We start from the raw sequence: 26,371 nt of genomic DNA on the forward strand, positions 1-26,371 counted from the left end.
GATATCAGCTTTTTATTTCCAGTTTTTAAAACTGATTTCAAATAGCCCATGGTGGGATTTGATCTCGTGTTCTCTGGGTTAGTAGTCCAGGCCATTTAGATTAGCAGCTCACTAACAGAGCTGCTCCACTCTTGCCCTGCCTGTTCCAGTCCTCTGATCTCCTTTCCTTTACCTCAAATATTCCTTTCTTTTAAACATCCCTATAATTTCATTAAAAAAATTAATTTATGGATCATTTCAACAGAAGTTTGACACAATTTATTCTGCATTTTAACCGGCCTCTCTGTTTAGTCTCTTTTCTAACTTTTTAAATTCCTTTTGCTCTCATATGCTGAAGATTTTCAGCATTTTCTGACTTTATGTTCGATTTTCACAACTCCAACTTTCAGCTCATTTGTGTAAGAATCACAGTGGAAAACCACAATGTCTTCCAGGAAGGAAACAAACTAAAAGCACATCAACAGTGTTCACGAAAGGGTGAAACAGGCTGGAGGGGCTGAATGGCCTCCTCCTGTTTCTATAAAAACATGAACTGTCCCCACTGAACAGGCATCTATTGTGTTGAGAAAACAGGATTTGTATAGTTTTTGTACTCACTTCTAATGCACTCCAGATAAACGTGTTGTAGATGAGGTGGACAGTTGTTTCTGGAATCATCTGTGCCAGATGTGATGTCTAGAAAGAATTCTGCCCCTCCCCCAGTATCCGTGCAGCCGAGCTTCTTGGCTGCTCAGTGCTGACGATTTAACGTAGTTTCATGCTTTTCCAACATGATCCTTCAGAATATCACTCCCCATCCAGTTAATGATATAAAAATGCCCTGAATTGCAAGAGAGTTTCGGTGTAATGGGCCACTACACTGGAGGGCTGGAATTTAAACTCACATTTAGCAGAAAACTCTGTAAATACACAGCATGTCAGTCATCATCTGATTTTGGGTTTTGATGGAGGACACCTTCCGAAAACATGAATATTCTCTTAAAAGATAAAGACTGAGCTCCTTACTTACGGATATTGTCATATCCCCTCCATGGCCCTGCCCCTATCTCTGTAACCCTAGCCTCACAACCCTCTGGGATCTCTGCACTCCTCCAGTTCTGGCCTCCTGTGCATCGCTGATTTTTATCACCTCACCTTTGGTGATTGTACCTTCCGTTGTCTGGAGCTTAACTTCTGAAATTTCCTCCCTACACTTCTCTGTGCCTCCTCCATTACAACCCTCCTTAAACTCTACTTCTTGTGACCCTCACATTCTAACTATTTCTTTATGTGGCTCGGTGTCAATGCTTGTTTAAACATTCCTGTGAAGTGCTTGGGGGCGTTTTACTACATTAAAGGTGCTACATATATGCAAGTTGTTGCTCCATGTTATTTAAACTTTGCAAGGCTGTATCTTAGAAGCTCTTGCTGACTGTGGGAATCTCCCCTGCCCTGACCCTATCTCCCTCCTGCTTTGCACCACGTATCTGCTGGTTGCTGTGTGGTTTCCCACAGAGTTGAGTTTGGTGCTGTCGTTGCAGGGGCCTGTGATGTTCAGCTAACATTGGGTACTCGTGTTCTGTGCTTTAATTCTCCCCTTGTGTTCATTCCACAGATACATCAGGAGCCCAAATCTGAAGCAGAATGCCTGAGCAACATCAAAGAGTTTTTGAAAGGCTGTGGGGCTCTTCGCGTGGAGGTGGGTGTGTGAAATGTTCAGTGTGTGTGTGCACCAAGCTGGTAAAGGAGGAACCTGTTTATTTTGAGTTTGATGGCCTGACTGGAGGGGTAAGCAGAGCTGTGACAGGTGGGCAGAGAGAGGGGAAGAGAGCAGGCGAAGGGTGGTGGATTTGGGGAGGGGTATAGTGCTGGAGGAGAGGGCAGGGTGGAACTTGTACATCCTTCCGTAAACCCACCTCGTTTACTGAGCTTTTAGCCCTGAGAGCTCCTTTGATGGCTCGGTGTCAAATTTTGTCAGATAAGCTCCTGTGAAGCACCTTGGGAAGCTTTATTATGTTAAAGGTGCTCTATAAATACACGTTTTTAATGCAGTGATGGATATATTGAATGTTTTCTGACCCAGATTATACCTGACTGTATGAGGCAGGAGCTGGGAGGGTTCATATTGTCACTTGGTGGGTGAATGTCACTAAATGACACGAATCACATCATTCCCAATCCTCCAATATAACATCTCTGATTTCACAGGCTTTGAAATATCACTATTGATTTTAAGGAAATGGACTGTCTTAAAAACATTTTTGCTCAATTGCTCTGATATGTTACTTGCGATTTGACTGGGCATGTGTACAACAACAACTTACATTTAAAAAGTGCCTTTAACGTAGAGGGACATCTCAAAGCACTTCACAAAGAGGGCATTGGGCTACAATAGACAGCAAACCAAACAAGAACATTGCGGGCGGAGATTCCAAATACTTGAAATAAGAGATGATCTTGAAGGAGGAATAGCAGAGAGCTTTGGTGTGAGATCCAGGCAGCTGAGATTTATTTGAATTGTTTTGATGATGTGAAGTTAATGAACAAGTTATATGCCATTTAATAAATTTAATGGTTGGGTAGTTATTTAATACTTAGCCTCCCAGTTGGGCTTTGTCAGTTACTGTTATTGGTTAATCATTTATGATTTATTGTGTTAAGATTGTTGTGTGGAATCACTGGTAGAAAAACTATTCAATTTGTTGGAACTGCGAAAGGAAAAAATCTTCTAACAATTGGCAAGAGGCTGCCTGTGGATTGTATGGGCCGTGCACATTCTGGAAATGGTGGAAATATAATATCAATATAACATTTGTAATGGATGTACTGAGATCTCTGCATTGTGATCGGTACCAGAGAACTGTAGGCTGAAGATTGGGCGGACACAGGATCGTCAGGAGAAGAGTGAATTTGGAAAGTTTGAAGAAATGGTTTCACACAGAGGGTTATTCATATAGAGAATGTTTTACACAAAGGGTAACTAAGGTGGGAAACCATAACATGATCTGAAAGTTACAATTGAAAGTGAGTATTCCAGTAACAGCTCCTCTCTCAGCACATAGACCATGAGCCATTGTTAGTATCACTGGTGGGAAACCACTGCATCCCCTTAAGCCATACCTTATCTGCTCATTCATTTCATTTCCTGTTTGTGGGATCCTGCTGTGCCCAAATTGGCTGCTACATTAGTCTGCCTGCGTGACAATGCTTTAGAAATAATTAATTGGCTCTGAAGCGTTTTGGGATGACATGAGGTGTGCAGGATTTTATACAATGCTTTCCTTTTAACACAAGAAATAGGAGCAAGAGTAGAGCGTATGGCCCATCGACCTGCGCCGCCATTCAATACGATCCTGGCTGATATTCGCTTTCAACTGCACTTTCCTGCCCACTCGCCATATCCTTTGATGCTCTGAGACACCAAAAATCTGTCTATCTCAGCCTTAAATTTTTTTTATTCAGCCATAGGATGTGGACGTCTCTGGCTGGGTCAGCATTTATTGCCCATCCCTAATTGCCCTTGAGAAGGTGGTGGTGAGCTGCCTTCTTGAACCGCTGCAGTCCATGTGGTGTAGGTACACCCACAGTGCTGTTAGGGAGTGAGTTCCAGGATTTTGACCCAGTGACAGTGAAGGAATGGCCGATATATTTCCAAGTCAGGATGGTGACTGACTTGGAGGGGAACCTCCAGGTGGTGGATGTTCCCATGTGCCTGCTGTCCTTGTCCTTCTAGGTGGTCGAGGTCACGGGTTTGGAAAGTGCTGTCGAAGGAGCCTTGGTGAGTTGCTGCAGTGCATCTTGTAGATGGTACACACTGCCTTCACTGTGCATCAGTGGTAGAGGGAGTGAATGTTGAAGGTGGTGAATGGGGTGCAAATAAAGTGGACTGCTTTGTTCTGGATGGTCTCGAGTGTTGTTGGAGCTGCACTCATCCAGGCAAGTGGGGAGTATTCCATCACACTCCTGACTTGTGCCTCGTAGATGGTGGTCAGGCTTTGGAGAGTCAGGAGGTGAGTTACTCACTGCAGAATTCCCAACATCTGACCTGCTCTTGTAGCTCTATTTATATGGCTGGTCCAGTTCAGTTTCTGGTCAATGGTAACCCCCGATGTTGTTATATTCAAAGATGGAGCATCCACAACTCTCTGGGGTAGAGAATTCCAAAAATTCACAGCCCTTTGAGTGAAGAAATTTCTCCTCATCTCAGTCCTAAATGATCAGCCCCTTCAGAGACAGTGCCTCTGTGTTCCAGGTTTCCCAGCAAAGGGAGACAATCTCTGTGTCCACCCTGTCAAGCCCTTGAGATCATTTCTCATTCTTCTAGACGTGAGAGAATATAGACCCAATTTGCTCAGCCTCTTGTCATAGGAAAACCCTCTCACCCCCGGGACCAATCTAGTGAACCTTCACTGTGCCACTTCCAGTGTAAGTTTATCCTTCCTTAAATATGGAAACAGAACTGCCCACACTATTCCGGGTGTGGTCTCACCAAAGCCCAGTACAACCACAGCAAGACTACCCTATTCTTGTACTCCAATCCCCTTGCAATAAAGGCCAATATGCCATTTACCTTCCTAATTGCTTGCTGTATTTGCATGCTAACTTTGTGTTCCTTGCATGAATATACCCAAGTCCCTCATTAACAACCAACATCAACATTTACAAGTTTCACGTCTTTTAGAAACATTCCGCTTTTCTATTCTTACAACCAAAGTGAATAACCTCACACTTACCCACATTCGTTTCATCAAGGGCCGAACAATGACCATCTCTAATGAGACAGAATCTAACCATCTCCCCTCAATATGCAATGGCACCTTCATCACTGAATCTCCCACTATCAACATCCTGGGGGTTACCAATTAACCATTGGTGGAACAGACTTGAGGGGCCGAATGGCCTACTGCTCCTTGTTCGTATGAACTGAACTGGACTAGCCATATAAATACTGTGGCTACAAGAGCAGCTCAGAGGTTGGGAATTCTGTGGCAGGTAACTCACCTCCTGACTCCCCAAAGCCTGTCCACCATCTAAAAGGCACAAGTCAGGAGTTTGATGGAATATCCCCCACTTGCTTGGATGAATGCAGCTCCCACAACACTCAAGAAGCTCAACGCCATCCAGGACAAAGCAGCCCAATTGATTGGTACTCTATCCACCACCTTCAACATTGACTCCCTCCACCACTGAGGCATAATGACAGCAGTGTGTACCAGCTACAAGATGCACTGCAGCAACTCACCTTAGTCTCCTTAGACAGCACCTTCCAAAAGCATAACCTCTACCACCTAGAAGGACAAGGGCAGCAGATGCATGGAAAGACCACCAGCTGCAAGTTCCCCTCCAAGCCACTCACCATCCTGACTTGGAAATATATCACCATTCCTTCACTGTCACAGGATCGAAATCCTGGAACTCCCTCCCTAACAGCACTGTGGATGTATCTACACCAAATGGACTGCAGAGGTTCAAGAAGGCAGCTCACCACCACCTTCTCAAGGGCAATTAGGGATGGGCAATGACGCCCACATCCCATGAAAGAATAAAACAAAACTCCTACTCTATCTGCCATCTTGTCGTCCACTCACTTAACCTGTCTATATCTCTCTGCAGCCCCTCTGTGTCCTCCTCACAGCCTGCATTCCAATCTAGCTTTGTATCACCGCAAACCTAGATACAATACTCTCAGTCTTTTCATCTAAGCCAATAGCATGGATTATAGATGGCTGAGGCTCCAGCACTGATCCTTGTGGCACTCCACTAGCTACAGCCTGTCAATTTGAAAATGCCCTGTTTATCAATACTTTTTGTTCTCTGTCCATTAACCATTCCTCTAACCACTTTAATATCTTATCCCAAACTCCATGAGCCCTTACCTTGCAAAATAACCTTTTGTGTGCACCTTATCGAATGCCTTTTGGAAAAACAAGTATACAGCATCTACTGGCTCCCCTTTATCTACCCTACTAGTTATATTCTCAAAGAACTGTAATAAATTTGTCTAACACCATCTCCCTTTCATAAAATCATTGTGACTTTGTCTGATCTTATCATGATTTCCTAAATGCATTGGTTAAGTCTTCCTTAATAATAGATTCCAGCAGTTTCCCAGTGACTGATGTCAAGCTAACTGGCCTGTGGTTCTGTGTTTTCTCTCTCCCTCTTTTCTTAAATAGCAGTTCTCCATTTACTAATTTCCAATCTGCTAGGACCTTTCTAGAATCTATGGAATTTTGGAAAATCATAACCAGTGCATGCACTATCTCTGCAGCTATCTCTTTTAAAACTTTAGGGTAGAACCTTAGGCTGTAGACTGTCAGGTCCCAGGGATTTGCTGGATTTTAGTCCCTTAAGTTTCTCCAGTATATTTTTGCTGCTGATATTCATTGCCCTAATTTTCTCACTTTTTTAGCCCCTGGGTTACCATCTATTTCTGGCATTGAACATGTGTCTTCTACTGTGGAACCAAACACAAAATATTTGTTCATTGTCTTTTCCACTTTGCAGATTTTTAATGTTAATCTTTTTCTGTGGAAGGAACGGAAGTGTTTTCCACTGCTGGCTTCATTTGTTTAACTTTGCATCTTGTGTGAGCTGCTGAGAATAACCACTTTTTTTTTTCCCAGAGGATCAGTGATATGATTTGAAAATGAAAGCGTGTATGTCAAAGTGTCTTTTGTACAGAGTTAGCACTAAACCTGACACGGGGATCACTGAAGACCACTCTACTCACCACTGGCTAGTATTCCTGAAGAATGTCACTCATGTTTTAAACGCTTGCTCTCGGTAGGAGCTGGCAGTTTCCAAGTCTGGAATATTTACAATGGATTATCAGATTGCACTGCCCCCTCTTCACTCAGCTACTGTGAATTCAGTGGCGTGTGATTTCATATCAAGGTTGGTTTAGACAGTGATCAGTCTCATCATAGCTTTATCTACAAGACTATCAAATCATTTTCCATCAAGTGGACTTGTGGCTTCTTGTTGTTAGTGTTGGAATTGTGTTGCGATACAGTAACTCTTTCGAGTTATCAACAGATCGCATGTAACTCTTTCGAGTACATTCACAGTTCTTGGTTTTCCGGGAGTGGGACATGAACCCACAACCTTCTGATTCAAAGGCGAGGGTGCTATGAACTGAGCCACAGATGCTTTAAGTTGGTAATTGAGAGCAGCTGTCTCCAATTGGGGAGTATGAGGGCTTCATTACAAGAATATAAAAAGCTGTTTACACTGGTTGTTGGGGGGAATGGGACTTTTCTGTGTCCTTATTCTACAGGCTTGGAAATAAACCTGTCTTAAGGTACAGGCTGGCTTCAGACTCATTCTTTCCATAATATACAAATGTTGGACTTAACATTTATACTCAGTGCCTTTCATATCTCTCCATTTAACAACCAGTTGTTTTTGTCCAGCGACTGTTTCTTTCTGGAACTCTTCTTGATGCACAGGGGCCAGTCAGGTACAAGAGCTCCACTCCTTATCCCAGAACCCCAGCCCTGGACTCCTTCCACACCAGGCCAGGCCTGCACTGCTTCCTGCTCACTGCTGATCACACCTACCCACTCATGCACTTGTTCTTTCTCAGACATAGACACAGTTTTGTTTCTTTGTCTCGCTCGCTCTGTCTCCATTTCTCTCTCCCTCTATTTGTATCTTCCCTCTTTCCTGATGGAATGGTCCAAAACCCTCAGTTTCTTCTGTTTCATCCAGTTCCTGGCCAGCGTCTCTTCTCACACCCATAGTTCAATATCCCTTTGTGGCCATTTTGACAACTTGAATTCAGTTTTAATAAGCTAAAAATAAAATCTAGACTCAGTAAAAGTGGCCAGGAAGTTGTCGGAGTGTTGGGACAAAAAACTGGTTTACTCATGTCCTTTAGGGAAGGAAACCTGCTGCCCTAAACTCTGGAATTCCCTTCTTAAACTTCTCCACTTCCCTCTGCACCTTCCTCTTTGACCAAGTTTATAGTCACCCCTTCTGCTACCCCCTCCTTTAGCTCAGTGTCAATTACAGCCTGATGATGCTCCTGTGAAACGCCTTGGCACATTTTGCTACATTAAAGGTGCTATATAAATATAAGTTGTTATTTGCCCAATTATTTTTTTTCTGGACTGGAGTTATTTTCACAGTGTCAAATGCGCCATGTACATTGGTGCTATCAGCTAAAAGGAAACTTGTCAGTTAAATGTGCTCGGTGATCAGCTGACTGTCATTGATCTGTTGTGAATGGGAACAAAGATCCTTTTCTCTAAGTATTTGCTTATGAAAGGTTGACACATTTAAATATCCAGATGTAAATCTTCATTGCAATAAAAGCCATGAAAAGCTGAGTAAACAAATGCTTCTGCACTTTCTGGGCACAGTTCCATTACGATCATACAAATTAGGAGCAAGATTAGGCCATTCGGCTCCTCGAGCCTCCTCCGCCATTCAATTAGATGGTGGATGATCTGATTGGAATTGATAAGCTTAGTATTTTTATCCAAAATGGCAGCACCACAGAACTATGGCAACTTTAGGAACAGGAGGAGGCCATTCAGCCCCTCCCCTGCTGCGCCATTCAGTTCGATCATGGCTGATCTGTACCTCGACCCCTTTCACCTGCCTTTGATCCATTTTCCTTTGATCTGATTACCCAGCAAAAGTCAATCAAACTCAGTCTTGAAAGCTCCAATTGTCTCCCAGCACCCACAGCCTTTGTAGGAGGGGGGTCCCAGATTTCCACCCCACTTGGTGTGAAGTGGTGCTCCCTGACTTCACCCCTGAACGGCCGGGCTGGACTAGGAAGGTCCTGCCCCCTTGTTCTGGACTCCCCTGTCCCACCACCAGAGGGAATAGTTTCTCCCTCTCTGCCCTGTTGAATCCGTTAAACATTTCAAACAGCTCAATTCGATAACCCCTCAACCCTTCATACCAAAGGGAATAAAAGCTCACCTTTATTCAAACTGTCTTTAAAAATTAACCGTTTAAGACCCAGGAGCATTCCGGTGAAGGCCAATATACCTTTCCTGGTGTGTGGTGCCAACCAGGGGTAGTAAGGAGCTGATACAAGAAACTTATCGACCTTTAGTTTAATAGCATACTGTCTGGAATGAAAATGGAAATGTGGAAATGGATTCAATTATCACTTTCAAAAGGAACTTTGACAAACATTTGAAAAGGAAAACGTTGCAAGGCTATGGGGAAAGAGCAGGAGGGTGAGATGAATTGGATAGCTCATTCAAAGAGCTAGTATATGCCTGACTGGCTGAAAAAGCTGCCTGTTGTGCTGTGCATTTCCAGCATTCTAACAATGGACAAATACCCTCGGAGCGAAACATGCCTACGGATAAAACGAGTGGACCTCCAAGAAGGTCGATTAGATGGGCCAATGATTTCTTCCAAATGGAGATTTATGCTCTTGCTAAAATTAACATCAGAACCCAAAGCAAATCAAGAAAAATTAGGTCAGCATCCGGCATCTCATGATCAGTTGCATCTTACCAACGAGAGTGATGTGAAGGATTGTAACACAGCCATTGCTTACATTAATTGAGTGATCTTAGATTCCATTTCTACCTTCATCACTGTTCCAGGAAGTTGCCACTGCCAAGCTAGGGCAGAATAAGCAGCCTGGGCTCAGCTGCTTTGTACTGCATTTCTGTTGTGGGGTGTTGGTTACAGATTGGTACGTCTTAAAGAAGTCTCCGTAGTTTTCTGCAGGTTAACTGTAAGTCTTTATTAGCTACTAGAACTGTTTACACATGTACAGTAAAGGGTACAAAGCTAGGGGCTGTCTCCATGCTTAGGTCTACACACGTCTCTGTACCACACCAGGCTGACCCCTGGGGCTGGATCATGTGCCTTTTAACATCACTTTGTGGGTGGTACTTTACTCAGTGCCACACTAACCCTGTATGTGCCAGACCCTTGTACTATGATTTCCATACCTTTCCAAGAGGGACTGGTGTTTCTTTAGTAGCTAATACCTGGTTTTGCTTTCATACAAACATACCAATTAGGAGCAGGAGTAGGACAGACCTAATTTAGGCCCCATTTTAAAGTCAGACATTCAGGACTTATTTTCATACACTTTGACTTTTTGTGGTTGAATAGCAAAACCTTAAGCCAATTTGGGAAACTGAGGAGTAGAGTTAGTTGGAGTGTAGAAGTTTTTTGGCCTCTCAAGCCTGTTCCGCCATTCAATAAGATCATGACTGATCTGATTGTGACCTCAACTCCACATTCCCACCCACCCCCGATAACCTTTGCTTATCAAGAATCTATCTAGCTTTGCCTTAAAAATATCTAAAGACTCTGCATCTACCGCCTTTTGAGGAAGAGAGTTCCAAAGACACTCAATCCCTTATTTTTAACAGTGACTCCTAGTTCTAGATTCTCCCACAATAGGAAACATCCTTTCCACATCCACCCTGTCAAGACCCCTCAGGATCTTATATGTTTCAATCAAGTCTCCTCTTACTCTTCTAAACTCCTGTGGATACAAGCCTAGCCTGTCTAACGTTTCCTCATAAGACAACCTTCCAATATTAGGTATTAGTCTGGTAAACTTTCTTTGAACTGCTTCCAATGCAGTTACATCCTTTCTTAAATAAGGAGACCAATACTGTACACAGCTGTAGAGAGCATTAGCGTCCTTTATAACTGAAGCATAACCTCCCTACTTTTGTATTCAATTCCCCTCGCAATAAATAATAACATTCTATTAGTTTTCCTAATTACTTGTGTACCTACCTACTAACCTTCTGTGATTCATGCACTAGGACACTCAAATCCTATTAACTTATTATTAATTATTACTATGAGTTAGTCCTTAGCATTGTTGTACAGAGGAAAGGAGAAAGTGTAACAAAAACAGAAAATGCTGGAAAAACTCAGCAGGTCTAACAGCATCTGTGGAGAGAAAGACAGAGTTAACGTTTCAAGTCCGTATGATTTCTAGTATCTGCAGTATTTTGCTTTTACCTAAGGAGAAAGTGTGCTAGATCATGTGTGGTCTCAGGTGAAGTGAGGTCAGAGTGTGGGGGATAATTGGATCATGGGAGAAAGACCTAATTTAGGCCCCATTTTAAAGTCAGGCATTCAGGGCTTATTTTTATACATTTTGACTTTTTAAGTTTATATAGTTTAATGGCAAAACCTTAAGCCAATTTGGGAAACTGAGTAGAAGAATTGGTTGGAGTGTAGACATTGCAGCACCAACTACTGGTCGGATGGTGCAGTTACAATATAGCAAGTTTACAAAGGACATTTCCACTCATTGTGGACATCAAACTTTACAATGGAAAAGTTGACACTAACGTGTTAAAGAGCGTGGACCGACTTGCTTTTCAATGTGCCACTTGTTTAGTTGTGTTATTGAGAGCTTGGAGGAATATTGTTTTTGTTCGTGTGAGAAGAGCCTTGTCTCGTTTTCAACATGAAAGCTTTACGGGCAAAGTGGTTTGGCCTGAGTTACATCATTTTGTCTACCAACTCAACAAACGGTTAAAATCATTATTCTTTAATAATTAAACATTCTACAAGCATTGGCCAAGGGCCAGGAACTTGGGAGTTCTTAATAATGTATTGCATAGCAACAAGGCCTGTAACTACCGATTATATATTTAAAAAGCCTAAACAAATTGACCAACAATATATTCTAAAATTCTTATTTCCATATATATTACTTTTGAAAAATACATTTACATCTGTAAGTCACATAAAATGTCTTGTTCAGTAATAAAACACAACCTAAGTTGTTACTTTAACAACACGAGGTTCAGGCTCTACATATTGCACCTAGTTGGAAAGTTTTAATTCAGTTTAGCATTTCTTTCTAATTTTAGTAGGATGTGTTATGCGCCTCAAGTTCTGTGGCTTGGCAATTTGTGTAGGTGAGGCAGCCAAGGCTTCTCTTTCTGATTTATTACGAAAGGTAAAATCATTGTTGCTTGAAATCTGGAAGAAGATTCTCAATGTTTTTGCCCACTAGGAGAGTAGACCCTGCTGGGGAACATCTCCCCAACAAAGATTAAAGCAATGGAAAAACTGGACAGTTGATGTTAGCTGATGTGAGACTCCCCCAAGAACAGTTTTTAAACCAATTCATGGGATGTGGGTGTCGCTAGCTGGGCCAGCATTCATTGCCCATCCCATATTTCTCTTGAGAAGGTGGTGGTGAGCTGCCTTGAACCGCTGTAGTCCATGTGATGTAGGTACACCCACAGTGCTGTTAGGAAGGGAGTTCCAGGATTTTGACCCATCATACATTATACATTTGTCCAATTCTGCCCAGGTCCTCCACACAGTAAGTATTTGTACTTCTTTAATGATTGATTACTTTGAGGGCACTGTTCCAAGGAAGTTAAGCTACACCTTTATAAATCACTAGTTTACCTCAATTCTGGGCATCACACTTCAGGAAAGATGTCAAGGAATTGGAGAAGGTACAGGGGAGATTTACTGGGATGATACCAGGGAAGAGGGACTTCAGTTCTGTGAGAGACTGGAGAAGCTATGATTGTTCTCCTTAGAGCAGAGAAGGTTAAGCACAGATTTAGTAAAATTGTTCAAAATTATGCATGATTATGATAGGGTAAGGAAGGAGAAACGGTTTCCAGTGGCAGGAGGGTCGGTAACCAAAGGGCATAGATTTGGGGTAATGGCAACAGAATAGGGAGAGATGAGAATGTTAATGCAGAGAGTTGTAATGATCCGTAATGTACTTCATAATAGATGGTGGAAGTAGATTCAGTAATAACATTCAAAAGGGAATTGGATGAGTACTTGACAAGGAAAGATTTGCCGGGCTACGGGGAAAGGGCTGTGGAGAGTGGAATTAATTGGATAGTTCTTTCAAAGAGCCAGCACAGGCACAATGGGCTGAATGGTCTCCCAATATGCGTAAAATTCTTGATTCTATGTTAGAGTTCAGTTTCGTTGCCCCCAACATTACTGTCTTGTGTTCATGGTGGAAAACATTTCCAATAGCAGACCAATGCACTAGGATCTGAATCTTGTGATCGTGAGTGAATCACATATGACATTTGTTTTAGCAGAATTGTGCTGAATAGCTACTCGAAATCATGTGCTCTGAATGTTAGAAACTTCCATGCTAACAGGCTTACAGGCTAAAACTGCTAGCTGTATTTACAGACAAATATACAGAAGGCAAAGAAGTCAGTGAGATACTGAATCAAAACAAATCCATAACAGCATTGAAATTAGAATCAGTCCACAAGGGGAAAAATACCTTTTTATATAGAAGGGCCTCTGTATGAAGCCTGATAAGTGATGACTTTTGAATGAAAGTAAGATAGACTTCTCAGATGCAAAGCTGCATTTTGACAATGCAAGCAATAATCATTTGGATTATCTGTTAGAATTAAAGATTGTGAGTGAATTCCCTACCATTCAATCTGAAAATATTTGAGCTGAGCTCTGCTGACCATTCCATGACACATAGCGAGAATTATTACAGAGTATTTACAGAACGGGAACAGGCCATTTGGCCTGGCTGGTTCAAGCTGGTGTTTATGCTCCACATGAGCCTCCTCATCCCTAACTCATCTCACCCTACCAGCATATACTTCTATTCCCTTACCCCTTGTGTTTATCTAGCTTCCTCTAAATGTATCTATGCTATTCAATTTAACCACCCCATGTGTTAGTGAATGCCACATTCACACCATTCTATAGGCATAGAGTACCAGCTGTGGCTCAGTGGCTAATACTCTTGTCTCCAAGTTAGAATATTGTGCATTCAAGTCCCGCTCCAGAGACTTGAGCACATAATCCAAGCTGACCCTCCGGTGCAGTAATGAGGGACTGCTGCACTGTTGGTTGAGCTGTCTTTCAGATGAGATGTTAAACTGAGGCCCTTCTGCCCTTTATCTAAAGAAGGCTATGGCAGTTCCCCCCGATATCTTGGCCAATGTTTATGCCTCAACCAACATCATTAAAAATATCTGGTTATTATTGATTTGCTGTGTGTGGGATCTTGCTGTGTGCAAATTGGCTACCACTTTTCCTACATTACAACAATGACTACACTTAAACACTTCATTGGCTGTAAGGTACTTCGGGATGTCTTGAGGTTGTGAATAGTGTTACATAAATGCACGTCTTTCTTTCACCCTTTTCATCAATCTAGTGAGCAGGTAATGATTTGGGTCTGGAATTGAAGTATCTGCTAATGTCTTCACTATATATAGTACAGTGTGTGCCTCAAACAACCCTCTGCATCATGACTCATTTTGAAATCAGTTAACTTGGCCTGGTTGCCCAGGCAACCCATCTCTCCTTCATTTTTAAATCATTGGGTTTTTTTGACTACCAGCAAGAATGACACTGTTATCATGGGGACATCATGTGAAAGGTTGTACTTCCCAACCGCAAGCTCCTGGCCCCCGAGCCTTGTCTGCCTGGGAATGGGGTTCAGGCAATTGCACGTGACTGATGGTTTCCCATCTGTCAGAATTACTGGATGGAGAATTTGCTATTAATAAGGGGCAGTTTTCTTTGCAATTGTCACGGTTTTCATGTTCCACAAAGACCAGTTCACCCTTTTTCCCTTTTTGGGGTAATTTATATATTTTCTTGGCAAAATATTTAGCAAGAATCTCCATGGGCCTTTTCCCACTCTGCACCATAACAGTGGCATAGCTTCATTGTAAGTCTGAAGTTATGTTGGCAACGTCTGGGAAATCCCAAATAAGTTCTCACGAACTGTTTTTGAGGTTTGATTAAGTTTGGAGCAGTTGGATGGTATCCACACGCTGAAGGAGTTCAGTAGTCACAGGCCTGACCTGGGCCCTCTTATCATAAGCTTACTCTGGATCTTGAAGCTTTTGTAAAGATCCCCTAATTGAATTTAATTGACAAGAATTGCTAGAAAGAAAGAATTGCATTTTTGTAGTGCCTTTCACAACATCAAGGTGTCCAAACTACTTTACAGCTAGTGAATACTTTCCAAGTGTCGTCACTGTTGTAATGTAGGAAACACTGCAGCCAATTTGTGCACAGCAAGAGCCCACAGACAGAATTGAGGTAATGAGCAGTGTAACTAAATGCTGGCCAGGACACTGGGGAGAACTCCCCTGCTCTTCTTTGAAATAGGGTGAAAAGATTTTGACAGAAGTTGCACTGACGTTTCTGTCTTATGTAAAACTGCTGTCTGTTGGTGAGATTTCACACTGTGAGCAGGTGATAGACATGATGTAAATTCATCAAGTACCAAAATTCTAACTTTGGGAAGGACACCTCCTGACCATGCTTCTCACTGACATCATGGAGTATATGGAGGGGACAGAGCTGTGTTGGTGCATAGCTGGGTTTGATTTGAAATGTGGAACACCCCACTGTGCAGAATATGGTAAGGACTGTAACCTTTTTAAAACCAGAATGCTTTTGTTGCAATGTAATGTGGTTAGTGAGAATACAGCAATGTGTCGTTAATAAACTGAGCTCCATTTCAAAGTTGCTTACAGTTTCTTCCTGCCCAATGTATTGTAAGGTAGAGTAGCTTGGTGCTTTCCATGATCTACCATATTTTAAAATTGCAGAGTTATATGAAATTAAGTTCCAACAGCTGAAATTGTGGAGTGTGCTCTGTTGAGGCTGAGATTCTTGTGAGCATCCAGATTAAATGCTTACATTGAAAACCTTGCAATTACAGCTCATGAACGCTTTTGTGGATTTGGTAGAGATCAGAGGCACAAGTCCTGTGATTCCACATCGAGGTTACTTTTTTGACTGGTTTCTGAGTCAGTGAAATAGGCAGCAATTTATCTTTGTGGAAAAAGACGAATTCTATTTTGTTTGATAAACTGGAGGTGGGTGTGTGTGTGTGTTTTCTTTATTGCCTGCTGTCGGGAGTGAAAACAAGTCTTCACAGATATAGATATGTTCAGAAATACGTTGGAACTTTTCCTTTCAAATATTGAAAGACTCGTCAGCTACAAACATCCTGGACTTGTAAATTTGGCTTTTATTCATCAAGCTGCCCCACCTCTGGAAGCTCCACTTTGTAAAGATTGAAGTAACGTGTTAACAATAAAAAAATAATGAAATGATCTTCTCTATCGGTTTCCTGCAGACTTTTGATGCCAATGACCTTTATCAAGGACAGAACTTCAACAAGATCCTTAGTTCCCTGGTGGCTTTGAACAAAGTAACTGCAGGTAAGGGGACTCCTTCAGAAGGGGCTGGTCTCTCAGTGAATCAGACTTGCAGTTTGAAGCAGCACTTGGCAACATTAGATTCACAGCTAACTATATTTGAAATTGGTGACCTTTCAACCTCCGTTGTACAATTATAATCGGTGATGTGAAAATGATTGTTTAATTTTTTACCCCTGGTGGAGCCTTGTTTACGAATTGCCATCAGATTCCTGATGCATGCTCCCGATGGGTGAAACTCTGACCAGGGAGCACGATTTTGTTATATTATCTTTGCAATGTAAATGATAATCACCAATCTCTTTCATGTAAATGTTGATGCTTCTACACACCCTTGTGCCTCTGCTGAGGGCATTCATTCATCCAGTTCTCTCCCACCACAGACCCTCAGCCTTTTAGACCCCACATGGTCTGGAATTCCCTTGCTAACCCTTCCGCCCCCTACTTTCTTCTCCTCTTTCTGGGGAGTGTGATCATCAATGGTGAAGTGAGAGGGGGAAATGAATATGAGGCAGGATTCAGAGAAAGGGAGAGTTCAGAGGGCGTGTAATGGTGAAGGAGGTTGGAGCGAGAGAGTTTTATCTTTAAAAACAGTGCAAGGGGCTTTTGGTGGGAATCTTTTAGATACACTCCACCACCACTAGCCATACTTGAGGTTAACTTGTTTTGTACTCGTAGCCTCTTGTGTTAGTCTCACAAGCTGAACAGCACCTCGTGCATTTAGTGCATGTGGTAGTATTTGCAAGCTTTTAATTGCCCTTGACCATATCTAGTTTTCCTTTTGCTTCTGTTGAACCTCCTTTGGATGTTTGCAATGTTAAAGGGGCTATATAAATGCCAAGCTGTTGTTAAAGGGATTAAGGTGAGGTAACAATAGAGAGGAACAAAAGCCTGATTGAAATGTTTCTGGTGCTGTTTAAATGATATCATTTATGGGCAACAATGTAAATATTATGGGCTGTGTGGTTGACAGATAATCTACAATCCGACTTGATGACCTTCAGGGTTACAAAGAAGCTTTGCAGCATCTCCCCATAATAAATAATTTGGGTAGAAGGAAACAATTGTATTTCTATAGCCTGCTTTCATAAACTAAGGACACCCTAAAACACCTCACAACCAATGAGGTACTTTTGAAGTAAAGCCACTATGTAATGTCGCAAAAACAGCAGCCAAATTGTGCACAGTATGATCCCATAAACAGCAAAGTGATAATCTGTTATAGTGATATTAGTTGAAGGATGAATGTTGGCCAAGGCACTGGGGAGAACTCCCTTACTCTTCTTTGAATAATGCCATGGGATCTTTCTACACCTACCTGAGTGGGCACACACAACCTTAGTTAACATCTCATTGAAACACGGCTGCATCAATGGTGCAGCACTCCCTCAGTACTGACCCTCCGACAGTGCGGCACTCCCTCAGTACTGACCCTCTGACAGTGCGGCACTCCCTCAGTACCTACCCTCTGACAGTGCGGCACTCCCTCAGTACCGACCCTCTGACAGTGCGGCACTCCCTCAGTACTGACCCTCTGACAGTGCGGCACTCCCTCAGTACTGACCCTCTGACAGTGCGGCACTCCCTCAGTACTGACCCTCTGACTGTGCAGCATTCCCTCAGTACTGACCCTCTGACTGTGCAGCATTCCCTCAGTACTGACCCTCTGATAGTGTGGCGCTCACTCAGTACTGACCCTCCGACAGTGCAGCACTCCCTCAGTACTGACCCTCTGACAATGCAGCACTCCCTCAGTACTGACCCTCTGACAGTGCAGCACTCCCTCAGTACTGACCCTCTGACAGTGCAGCACTCCCTCAGTACTGACCCTCTGACAGTGCAGTACTCCCTCAGTACTGACCCTCTGATAGTGTGGCGCTCACTCAGTACTGACCCTCTGACAGTGCAGCACTCCCTCAGTATTGACCCTCTGACAGTGCAGCACTCCCTCAGTACTGACCCTCTGATAGTGTGGCGCTCACTCAGTATTGACCCTCTGACAGTGCAGCGCTCCCTCAGTACTGACCCTCTGATAGTGCAGCACTCCCTCAGTATTGACCCTCTGACAGTGCAGCACTCCCTCAGTACTGACCCTCTGACAGTGTGTCGCGCCCTTGCTACTGCACTATATTATCAGCCTGGATTATTAGCTGAAATCTCTAGACTGGAACTTGATTCAAACAATTACTGTTGAAGAGACTGTTTCAAAGGTGTAGGAGCTTGCACATTCCAGAGTTCAAGATCACTGATGGTCATTCTATGTCTGATCACGCTACGGTTCACCTAGGAATGTTGACCATTGATGGTGGGATCCAAGGGAACGGAAGTAATGTTGCAGTTTTCTGGAGCACTGGTTAGGCTGCATCTGGAGTAACTGTGTTCAAGTCTGGGCATCACATCTCAGGAAGGATATAGTGTCCATAATGTGGATACAGCGCAGATTAACCAGAGTAATATTGGGGCTGACTGGTTTAAATTATATGGACAGATTTTATAGACTAGGTTTGTTTTCCCTTGAATTGAAGATTGAGGGGTGATCCAATTGAGGTATTTAAGATGGTTAAAGGATTTGCTAGGGCCAATAGAGAGAAACTGTTTCCTCTGGTGGTGGGGGGTCCAGAACAAGGGGACAGAGCCTTAAAATTCGACCCCAGGCCATTCGGGGTGATGTCAGGAAGCACTTGTTCACACAAAGGGGAGTGGAAATCTGGAACTCTCTCCCCCAAAAAGCTGTTGAGACTGGGGGTGGAGGAGGGTGAGGTTGGAGTGGATCAAGTGAAAATTTCAATATTGAGGTTGATAGCTATTTGTTAAACTAGTGTATGAAGGGTCAACATCCACAGTAGGTCAATGAAGTTAAGATTCGGATCTACCATTACTTAATTGCATGATGGAACAGACTGAAAGGGCTGAATGGCCTCCTGTTCTTAAATTCATTAAAGAGTAATTTGCAACAGAAAGGTTATGAAAGAGTCAAGTGTATGATGGTTGCTCGTGTGCTGTGAAGCTCAGATCCAGGAGCTGATTACCGGGGAATAGTTGGTGTGTTCTCTACCACACTCTGCTTAAGTTTTCTGATGAGCATTCGTGTTGGAGCAGGCTCTCCACTGCCAACACAATTGGGCAGATTAACCCTTATTGCATTGGCACATATTGCATCAGCAAGAATGGAGAAGAATAATGTAAAGGGAAAGATTGAGGACAAGCTGTGTACCCAGCAATGTACCAGGTGCTCATTTTCCTGTTTTAGCTCCCAGTAAAAACTGATACACTTTGGGTTGGATTGATCTCCCTGGATTGCTTCCAGGTCTGGATCAGTGAAGGGGGACGGTGTCATGCAGCGGATTAGTTGATAGATTTGTAATCCGGAGAAAACTGTGTTTGATTCTGCAGCCACTGATGATTTCATAAAGAACCAAGTTGAAACAGTTTCAAGTAGAGCCTGACTCCCTTTCCCCTGGATTTAAGGGTTCTATTCACCTGCACTTTAAAACAGCCCAGAAACTTCTTCAGTCTTTGACTTGACAAAGTCATTGGTCTGACAAGAGTGAGGTCCCAAGCCTGGCTGATGTGAGACAGGAACCACCTAAATGGGGATCAGTGGATTGTGCTATATTGAGGGTGTACGCTAAGACATATGGCTGGCAGTGAGTATAGGGAGCTATATCCTATGTCTAGTCTATCTTATACTTGATCTCTCAGACCTCAACCTCGACAATGACTATGAAGAGATGGATTTTGCGAATGTGCAGGTGGTAGGGTTGCCAACTCTGGCTGGAGATAATACTGGAGGTTTCACCGCATGGTCCTGTCCATTCTAACGGGAGAACTATGTTCCCATGCCAACTGAATAGCAAACTGACTTGACTGCTAATGAAGCAGCCTTTTATTTCTCAACTCCAACAATTTTATAGCAAATAAGCAAGTGGTGAAGGAACATGATTTTTTTTTAAAGCTGCTGGTGTTGTTTCTCCTGGCTTCCTCTGAGCAACGTACTCGAGACTCCAGGTCCATCCTGGAGGCTTGGCAACTAGCAAGTGGAATGGGCAGGCTCTGTGTTTGGAGCAAGTATTAGAAAAATGGAAACAGGTACAGGCCGTTCAGACCCTCTAACCTGTTCAATTAGATCGTGACTGATGTATCTTAACAGCAATAATTTGGTCTTTGAAATAATTAAACTTCATAAGGTGCGCACAGGAGTATAAACAAACAAAATGTTGACACCAATCCGCACAAGGTGTTATTAGAACAGGTAATCAGAAACTTGGTTAAAGAAGTAGATTTTCTTCAGAGCAACTTAAAGGAGGGGAGCGAGGTAGAGAATTAGAGAGCTTTAGAGAGGGAATTGGAGAGCTTAGGGTCTAGGCAGCTGAAGGCACAGCCACCAGTAGTGAAGTGATTAACGCTGGGGATAAGCCGCAGGCCCATTCCCCTTAACACCCTCTTACATAACAAAAATCTATTGATCTATGTTTAGAAATTTTCAGTTAATGCCTCAGCTAGCTTCAACAGTGTTTTGGAAGGAGAGTTCCAGGTTTCAATAAACTTTTGTATCTTGCCTCTGATAATAGGTGCAAAATTCCCTATGAGGTATCTGAGCATTGAACAAATGAATGCCTGAGCCTTTCTCTGGCCTCTATGCATCTCCAGTTGAGTTTGTGTGCAGTTTATTTCGTATAGGAATTTGAGGTAATCGCACTGTGCTGCCATTCACTCAGGATTGATTTGTAACAGAATTATTTTATCCTTATTAAATCAAGAAGCAGTTCTCGGTTTTATAGTTTGTGCTTTATAATCAGATCGTACAGCACAGGAGGAGGCCATTCGACCCGTCGTGTCTATGCCAGCTCTTTGAAAGAGCTATCCAACTAGTTCCACTCTCCCTGCTCTTTCCCCATAGCCCTGCAAATTATTCCTTTTTAAGAGTTTGTCTAGTTCTCTTTGAGGTTTACTTCCATTGCCCTTTCAGATAATTAATTCCAGTAATAATTTATTAAACCACCATTCAGGATATTCAAAGTACCTGAAGGGAAAATTGGTTCTGATTCTGATGACTTATGACAGCGAAACAATATTTTTTCCTCTCAGTTTCCTGATGTTTAACGGTGAGTTCAATGAGCAGGTTAAGTCGCTCACTAAACATCTGGGTGGGGTGATACTGATTTTGCCTTGATTCTTTGACATGTACTTTCAGCTAAATAGGCTCCATCTAAATTTGCAGTTTATTCACTCCAGTATTCATCATTAAAGATCTAATACCAACATTATTAGGAACATAGGAAGAGCAGGGAAGCCATTCAGCCCCTTAAGCCTGTTCCGTCATTCAGTTGGGTCATGGCTGAGCAATGTCTTAACTTTAGATACCCATCTTGGATCCTGAACCCTTAATCCCCTTTACCGGACAAAAACCTATCAGTCCCAGTTGAGAAAGTTTTCATTTCACCGCCAGCATCAACAGCTTTTTTGTGGGGGAGAGAGTTCCAGATTTCCACTCCCCTTTGTGTGAAGAAGTGCTTCCTGACATCACCCCTGTACAGCCTGGCTCCAATTTTAAGGTTCTGCCCCCTTGTCCTGGATTCCACTGCCTGCCCCCTCCCGGCCCCAGAGGAATCAAATCCTTTGAATAGTTAGATATTAAACTGACTTGCCCTCCATGGCATTATTCCGAGTGAATCAGGAGGGTTTTGTTGTATTAAGACCTGAGTGTTCTGCCATGTAACGTGCAATGTAATCATAATAACTGACCACCGAGGATAAAATACATAGAATTATAAAAATGACCTCGCTCTTCCTAATCTTTAAGTCCTTGTTGGACTGGAGTGGGAATGATTATGTTCTGTCCTGGTCTTGGACTAGTGGCCCAGGGGTGATGAGTTCCCTCCCTGTAGAGCCCTGATTCGGTGTTTTTTGGGCTGGTACAAGAAAAGTTATCCCGAAAGCTGCCAAATTGTCATAAAATGCTAACTGATTCTCTCCTGTCCTTCGGGAAAGGGAGCCTGACGTCCAGACCCAGTTTGGGCCACATGAAATCGCAGTCCCCACACTGCACATTCACAGATGGGCATGAGATGGACGATAAGATTCTGCCTCTCCAGCATCAGCCACATCCTCAGGACAAAACTTTTAAAAAGTTCTCTGGGAAGTGGACACGTTAACTAGACACCAGAGCAGATTAATGTAATTCTACTGAACCCTGGAGTCTCTGCCACTCTTTTCTCCTGCATATCAAGGCTTTACATATTTGTACATATCAGGCTAAAGTACATGAGCGGGTTGTGTGGGTGACTGGGCAGTAATGCTGTGTTGGCTTATTCAGAGTGCTGTGTAATTTAAGACCAGGGAATGTTGCTGTCCAGTAATGCTCAGTATTGTGCTGGAGTTTGCCACCCGTTGATGCTCGCAGAGTGGGGACAAGTCCCCTGGGCCATGTGCATATGGAAGTCTGGCTGATGGAGGAGATCGCCAAGCTATTTAGTTTTTGATGCAAAGGCCTTGGGAAGAAGTAGCTGTAGTGCTGGGGGTGAGCTATGTTATGGCTCCCGAGTGAGAGTGTGAAAAGTGCAGAATCGTTGAGCTTCGAATGGCGAATGTAGAAAAGGAGAAAATGTGACAGCAGCGGAAGACCAGGTGATGGTGGAGTGTCTGTGTCAGGTGGCCGTGGGAGCTCCGGGAGGGAGGGGACAAGGTAAGGGAGAAAGACAAGAGAGATATGTAGATGAAGCCATTTGCAGGGCACAGTCAGTCACCAGCCACGGTGTCAAGGATCAATGTTGGATTGTATCCTGAGTGACATTTGGCTTGAAGTCAGATGAGAAATTGTGATGCCCAGTTGGTAGATGTACATCATTGGCAAGTGTCTGATGGATGTACATTTATAAAGGCTTCTTCACCTCATTTTTCTCCCTCACTTTTGCTAACTGGACAAACTATTTAGCTCCTTTGTCTTTGGTCTTATAGAATCATTGAATCTTACACTATTCAGCCCATCATTCCTGTACCAGCTCTTTGAAAGAACCATCCAAGTTATCATCTCTCTCCACAACTCCCCAACCCCGACTCTTTCTCCATAGCACTGTCATTTTTTTCTTTTTTCAGGTATTTGTCCAATTCCCCTTTGAAAGTTATTATCGATTCTGCTTTCACCACCTTTTCAGGTAGAACATTCCAGATCACAACAAGCTGCTCCATATTTAGAGTCAGTCCTTAGATAGGAACATGTGTAGGCCATTCAGCCCCTTGAGCCTGTTCCACCATTGTGTTTGCTCAGAGCTGATCAGTACTGCAACCCCAGCACCAAGCTCATGGCCTAGCGGTCTGCAGTGCTGCCTGCCCTCCTGTCTGCATCAGAGACATGGACAAGGTGTAACAGACACCTTAAATCCCTGGCGAAATATCACCAGCGATGCCTCTGCAAAACCCTGCAGATTCATTGGCAGGATAGGTGCTCCAATATCAGTGCCCCCTCTCAGGCCAACATCCCCAGGGTCGAGGTACTGGTTATGGTTAATTAGCCATGTTGCCTGACACAAGACTCCCAAAACCAGCTCTCTACTCCGGGCTTTGTCACGGCAGGCGGTTACCAGGAGGGCAGAGAAAATGTTTCAGGGATGTCCTCAAAGCCTCCCTGAAAGAAAATGCAACATCCTCAGCAATTTGTGAGAATCTCTTGCTGGAGAGCATCCAAACTGGAGAAGAAGCATCCGCGCAGGTGCCAACCATTTTGAACAGGCCCAGGCGGGGGCCGAGCGGACTAAAACCCCACCCACCTCATCAAACACTACCTGCCCCACCTGTGGCAGAGTGTGCGGACCCAGCATTGGACTTTTTAGTCACCTTCGGATTGGAAGAAAGTCACCCTCGGTCATGAGGGACTGCCTAAGAGTAAGAAGAGTAGCGCAACGCCACTTACTTACCTACCTTTGGTTCTGATCCCTACCATTAACCAACAAAAATCTGTTGATCTCAGCCCTGGGTAGAAAAACCCACTGGTTCACTAATGCCCTTTAAGGAAGGAAACCTGCCATCTTTACCCAATCGGAATTTACAGATGACTCCAATCCCACACCATCATGGCTGTGTTTAAAATGCTTAGTGATGCCGCACCACCTTCACCAGCGCCTCAGGGAAACTCTCACGCTGCATTGTGAGTGATACATGCAGCATCCCCGGAACAAAATAAAAATAAAATTGGACATGTTGCCAGTGTGGTGCTTTATGAGTTTGCATTGCAGGTGGGTAATGAATTGCTGAAACTCTGAGCAAAGTCAGGATTTCCTGGCCTTGTCTCTATCCATATGTGATCCTCTTTGTGCACCTGGACAGCAGACTCAGTGTTTCTCATTTCTAGGTGCATAATAAAGATTGATTACCTAGTGTGAGATAAATCCTGAGATAGAATGTGATTAAAAATCAGGACATAAATACAAGTAGTGAAATGCTTTTGAGCTAAAATAAAGTGGATCCTTGGTCCTTTTTTCAATAATTGGGTTAATCACTATTGAACAGCAATCACAGCCCGCTTGGTCCCAGTGACCAGCTTTCTCGCTTTGCCCAGAGCAGCAGAACCAGAGGATATATCCTGCACTCGAAGGAGTCAATTCAAAACCAATTTGTAGAAACATTGTTTCAGTGAGTGAGTGAATCTGTGGGACAGATGCCCTCAGGAGACAGTGGAAGCAGTTACTGTTGATTAATTCAAATGCAAAATTGAGAGATTTCGCCCAGAAAATAACAGTTTGGACTTTAGTATCTGAGTAATTTGAGATATGATGTGTGATGAGTGGAGTGAGCTTGAGAGGAACAGGTGACTTTAGACCTATGGTTCCCAAAGCTCTCTCCCTCTGAGGGTTTTCCTGAAAGAGATGGACCCTTGTCTTTGCTGTTTCACTTTGCAAGCCTGCAGCAATTGGACTGTGGTATGAGGCATACTGGGAAAACATATGATGCACCTCTGCTTGTGACATTGCTGGGTTCATGGAGCTCCCAGAATAATCAATCAATAACAAATCTGAATCGCAGTGAATTTGTCTCACTGACCTCTGATCTACACTCCGACCAAGAGGGCTGCACACCGAGTTTGGTAATTTTGGGGCTGATTATAATTAAGTGAAGAAGAGGCAGGAAATACAATGAAATGAATTGTAACTACAGTACTACAGGCATTCTCCTTTTAATTAGAATATTTAATGTTCATTGTGAGTCACCCCCAGATGATTTATATAAAATACTTAGTGGGTAATAATACTTGGCTGTCAATAAGTTAACTGTTAATTCTTCATTAGAAAACTTATCAAACAAAGCTGCATTCGTGTGATGTGCACCCTTTGAGTGTGATGGAAACCCTATTCTCCCTCACATGGGGGTAAAAGGTCTCATGATGCTACTCGAAGAAGGAACAGTTTCCTCCTTGATGCGTATCACTCAAGTGACAGGACTCAATATTGATTGATGGGTGTTTAGGGATCGGGAATCAAGGCAGGTGGGTGGAGTTAAGATACAAATTAGTGATGATCTAACTGAATGGCGAACAGGCTCGAGGGGCTGAATGGCCTCCTCCTCCTGTTCCTATTACATGGACTGTGTTTGACTCAATTTACAGGTGGTCTTTTGTTATTGGGTAAATTAAAACATCCAGAAGCATTTTCTGCTGGGCTGGTTTTAGGTTGGAATTGGAAAAATGCATGTGAGTGAGTTGCATATTGGTTTTGACATGTATGGGTGGGAGGGGATTGGCAGAGAGAATGAGGGAGCACCAAGTAGGTAGATTATAGGCTAACAAGGCTTCCTTCCCCTGCCCCACCCCCACCCCCACACCCACCCCCCACGCCCCCTCAGGTACTGACTGGCTTTCAGGTTTGTGTCCGGCTCCTTTGAATTTCAGATGACTGAATTTTGTCTGACTACCTATCCCCATGGTAACCTGAGCTTAAACCAGCCAGCTAAATGTTTGTAAGAAATCCAGCATCACACATTTTGTTTCACTGACAAAATCAGCGAAATTAAAATCAGTGGCTGAGGGCCAGCTGTTCAAGCTGGTTCCTGCAGTGACAGTGGGGGAAGGGACATTAGATTCATACCAGGCACTCAATATAATCTCACTGGCTCCTAGCAGTTTGTTCTGTGCAGAAGTGTAGGGGTAATATGTGCAGGTTTATTTAGGAGATTAGCAAATACTGATCATTAGCATAGTAAAACACCCCAAAGGCAATTCACAGGAGTTTTATCACACA

General features: G+C 43.2%; 1 protein-coding gene across 3 annotated transcripts in view; it reads left to right on the plus strand.

The window, feature by feature from the left end:
* Nucleotides 1-26,371, plus strand: part of LOC144683069 (rho guanine nucleotide exchange factor 7-like) — a 109,367-nt gene that overhangs the window by 12,677 nt on the left and 70,319 nt on the right. For all 3 annotated transcript variants that reach the window (XM_078546095.1, XM_078546093.1, XM_078546094.1), the window contains exons 3-4: nt 1,595-1,678; nt 16,061-16,145. In XM_078546095.1, the coding sequence (XP_078402221.1) occupies nt 1,595-1,678; nt 16,061-16,145 (169 nt within the window). The remainder of the gene's footprint in view (nt 1-1,594; nt 1,679-16,060; nt 16,146-26,371) is intronic.

This window comes from Cetorhinus maximus, chromosome 7, assembly GCF_964194155.1.
Source record: "Cetorhinus maximus chromosome 7, sCetMax3.hap1.1, whole genome shotgun sequence".
In the NCBI taxonomy this organism is placed as follows: Eukaryota; Metazoa; Chordata; class Chondrichthyes; order Lamniformes; family Cetorhinidae; genus Cetorhinus; species Cetorhinus maximus.